Here is a 3634-nt window from a genome sequence, read left to right as displayed (position 1 = left end):
AGCATTGTGAAGTAATGTGCGACCATTATCATGACGTTAACACTTTCTATGTATGATAGCATGACAATTATCATAAACTGGTTTCAGTTAATTAACCTGTTATCAAAGTTGCATCAAAAACTCATTTTGGTTAAACATAGAGTTGACCCCTCAACTCTTTGTATATAAATTCGCGCAAAAAACGATTGACAATACTTTTTGAAAGCGACTTGTTAGTAAGTGCAAAATGGACTCGAAACAATTTAAAGATTTTGCCAAAGCCGCCGTGGATTTCATGTCTGAGTATATCGACACTATAGAAGATCGGTAAGAAAAAAAAATATTTAGAGGGTGACATAGAAATAGTATATAAAAAACAAGTTTTATAAAACGCGTATTAAAAAACCAGTACTATTAAGTTTTATAAAATGAGTTTTTATCAGAGATTTGAAACAAAATTTATGTTTTTTTCTCCTAATTTTCTTATGAAATTCATTTTTTACAAAATTTTCTGAAAATAAAATGAAAACACTTCGATCACTTAATTTTACCAGTAATTAAAAACATATAAAAATGACCAAAGGTCGGTAATATCGGAAGTATCTCCTAACTATTTGGAGGATCTCATCCCTGACGAACCACCCCAAACTAGAGAAACGTGGCAGAAAGTCCTGCAGGACGTCGACAGGATTATAATGCCGGGAATTACGCACTGGATGTCACCTCATTTTCATGCGTTTTTTCCATCGGGTTGCTCCTTTCCAGCAATGATCGGCGAAATGTTGAGTGCTGGTTTTGGATGTATCGGACTAAACTGGGTAAATCAATTGAAAGTATTTATAGACTCTATTTTTTTTCCAAAGATGGCAAGTCCTGCCTACACTGAACTCGAAGTCGCCATGATGAATTGGTTGGGGAAGCTCCTCAATCTCCCCGAAGAGTTTCTTAATTGTTCGAAAGGTCCTGGAGGAGGCGTCATTCAAGTAAAGTTCTCTCAAAACTTGTAACATCAATGACCAGTACGGTTTCAGGGATCTGCTAGTGAAGCTACTTTTGTCGCTTTACTTACCGCCAAAGAAAAAACAGTTAAAGATATTCGGAGTCAGACACCAGAAATTTCAGAAGCAGAAATCAAAAGTAAATTAGTTGCATATTCTTCCGATCAGTCAAACTCTCCAGTGGAGAAAGCTGGACTTTTAGGATCTATGACCATGCGGCTCCTTCCTTCAAATGAAAAAGGGGAGCTAGAGGGTGAAACTTTAGCTGAAGCAATACGAAAAGACAAAGAACAGGGGCTGATTCCTTGTTACGTTGTGGCTAATTTAGGAACGTCGCTTACGTGCGCTTTCGACAAACTGCAGGAATTAGGTGTGATCTGCCAAAAGAAAAATATTTGGTTACATGTAGATGCCGCTTACGCCGGAACAGCATTCACGTGTCCTGAATACAGGTTAAGTCCTTGATCACTAAAAACACATAATTTAAAAAAAATTCTTAGGCACTTGATGAAAGGAGTGGAGTACGCCGACTCCTTTAACTTCAACCCCCATAAATGGATGTTAGTGAATTTCGACTGTTCTGCATTATGGGTCAAAAACTCTAAGCACCTACTGCAAGCCTTCAGCGTCGAGCGAATTTACCTAAAAGACCAGCAGATTGACTTTACACCTGAGTACCGTCACTGGCAAATTCCTTTAGGCCGCCGATTCCGCGCACTGAAGCTATGGTTTGCCTTAAGAATTTACGGTGTAGAAGGAATTCAAAAGCACGTTAGGAAACAAGTGGCGCTTGCCAAGTATTTTGAAAATTTCGTACAGACGGATGCTCGATTTGAAGTGGTTTGTTCAAATCTTGGTTTAGTTTGTTTCAAACTCAAAGGAGATGATTCACTCACGGTCAAGCTTTTGGACGAAATCAACAAACGGAAGAACATTTATGTACTTACTGGACACTTTCAGGGTCGACACGTGGTTCGATTTGCTATTTGTAGTTGGTTAACAAAGAAGCGACATGTAGAGTATGCTTGGAACGAATTTTGCGTTGTGGCCAACGGGATCCAGAAATTTATAAAATTTTAAATATTAGGAAAATCGTGTTTGGTCCTAAAGAGTAAATTTGTATGTATGTAAAACCAATAAATTATTTGTACAATTTTTTTCTTTGAATAAAACCCAATCTTAGAAAGATTATACGAGTATAACATAAAATTGAATTTGTTTTCTCTCATGATTAGCTAGATTTGACGTTCTTCAAAAACTGTTACTTTACAATTAAAGCGTTTTGCAACATTTTGCCATGAAGACCATTAATAATAATTATTATACCACACTATGTTATCAGATAAATGCAATATACAATACATACCTTCCAACATCATAATCAACTAAACACTTTAAGCTTTTATGTACTTATTTTAATATTAGCTTGTAACCGCTACTTACTGTCAATCGTGAACATCTTATAATTAAAAAAAAAATGTCTTTCTCGTTTTCTTTAATGCATGGAAAATTCATTTTGCTTATTGATGACGCCTAACGAAAGAGTTCATTAAAACACGTTAACAATGCTTCCAAAAATGTTATTATGCATGTTCATCACATTAATGGTAATCAGATTATTAAAAGTTTCATTGTTAGTAGCCCAAAAACTTGTTACCCACCACATACAACCAGATTGCTCCAAACGGATGAAATTCTAAATTCCGGAAATTTTTAAAAAAACTTTATTAGACTGTGATAACAAAAAAGCTTCTTATGCATTTAATGTTCTAATTTTTCACATTAATCTGCAATCCCTCATGCTTGGATAGTTTTTCGTTGTCCTTTCGTGACCATCCAAAGACAAGAAAAAATAGCTTTTTACGAACCTAGGAGCAAAAGACGAAGAATTTTATTTCTAGACGTGCTAGTGTCCACGTCAACACGTTGTGTGATAACATACTTCTGCTTCGTAATTTGTCCTAGATTTTTTCTAACTCTAACTAATAAAACGCATTAAAATTAGATGTGCCAAGATTTGACATTTTCTTTTCACAGATTTTGACAGTTTTTTATAACTAGAGGCAAACAGTGACACTATTTTATTGCTAGACAAACGAATGAACGTCATTTTGCAATTCAATTAAACCGCGGTTTAAGATAGTGTCATTTTGTAGATAATCTAATCTGACTTACTAGCTTTATCCGAAGATTTATTTTGTGGTTTTAATAGAATATTCAAAATCAATCAAAAAATATTAACGAACCGAAAACATTTTTTAAAGAAAGACATTTTATTGTATTTGTTTTCGATGTAACTAAACAACACATTTTTCACACATTCTTTTTATATAGTTTAATCGGAAAGTTTTATGTTATAGCTATTTATTTGAGAAGGATATTAAGTAATTCATAATGAACGAGGACGTTACTTGTTAACGTCCGAGTTTTTTATGAATTACTTAATATCCGTAGTAAATACAAACAAAGCTTTATCGAAACATGGACGAAGGTGGCAATGTTACCACTCAACAGTTCTGCAAATTTCCAATTTTTGACGGAAGTTTTGAACGCGATGAAACAGCGAGAAAAGCATTTTCCAAGATATTTTATGTTAGAATTAATATAAATAAATGCAGATCTTCAGAATGTCTTTAATTTTGGTCTTTGGAGTTGCT

General features: G+C 34.4%; 1 protein-coding gene across 1 annotated transcript; it reads left to right on the top strand.

The window, feature by feature from the left end:
• Positions 1–208: 208 nt before the first annotated feature.
• LOC148174240 (aromatic-L-amino-acid decarboxylase-like) lies at positions 209–2057 on the top strand. The gene is made up of 5 exons (XM_088035412.1): positions 209–306; positions 563–797; positions 843–962; positions 1011–1429; positions 1478–2057. Exons 1-5 carry the CDS (start codon positions 227–229, stop codon positions 2055–2057), a joined length of 1434 nt encoding a protein of 477 aa, XP_087891538.1. The 5' UTR covers positions 209–226.
• The last annotated feature ends 1577 nt before the right edge of the window (positions 2058–3634 follow it).

Source organism: Gnatocerus cornutus, chromosome 5 (assembly GCF_029298725.1).
Source record: "Gnatocerus cornutus isolate USDA-ARS CGAHR chromosome 5, icGnaCorn1.1, whole genome shotgun sequence".
NCBI classification, from domain to species: Eukaryota; Metazoa; Arthropoda; class Insecta; order Coleoptera; family Tenebrionidae; genus Gnatocerus; species Gnatocerus cornutus.
The sequence above is the reverse complement of the archived record's forward strand: the minus strand, read 5'-3'. Positions and strand labels throughout refer to the sequence as shown.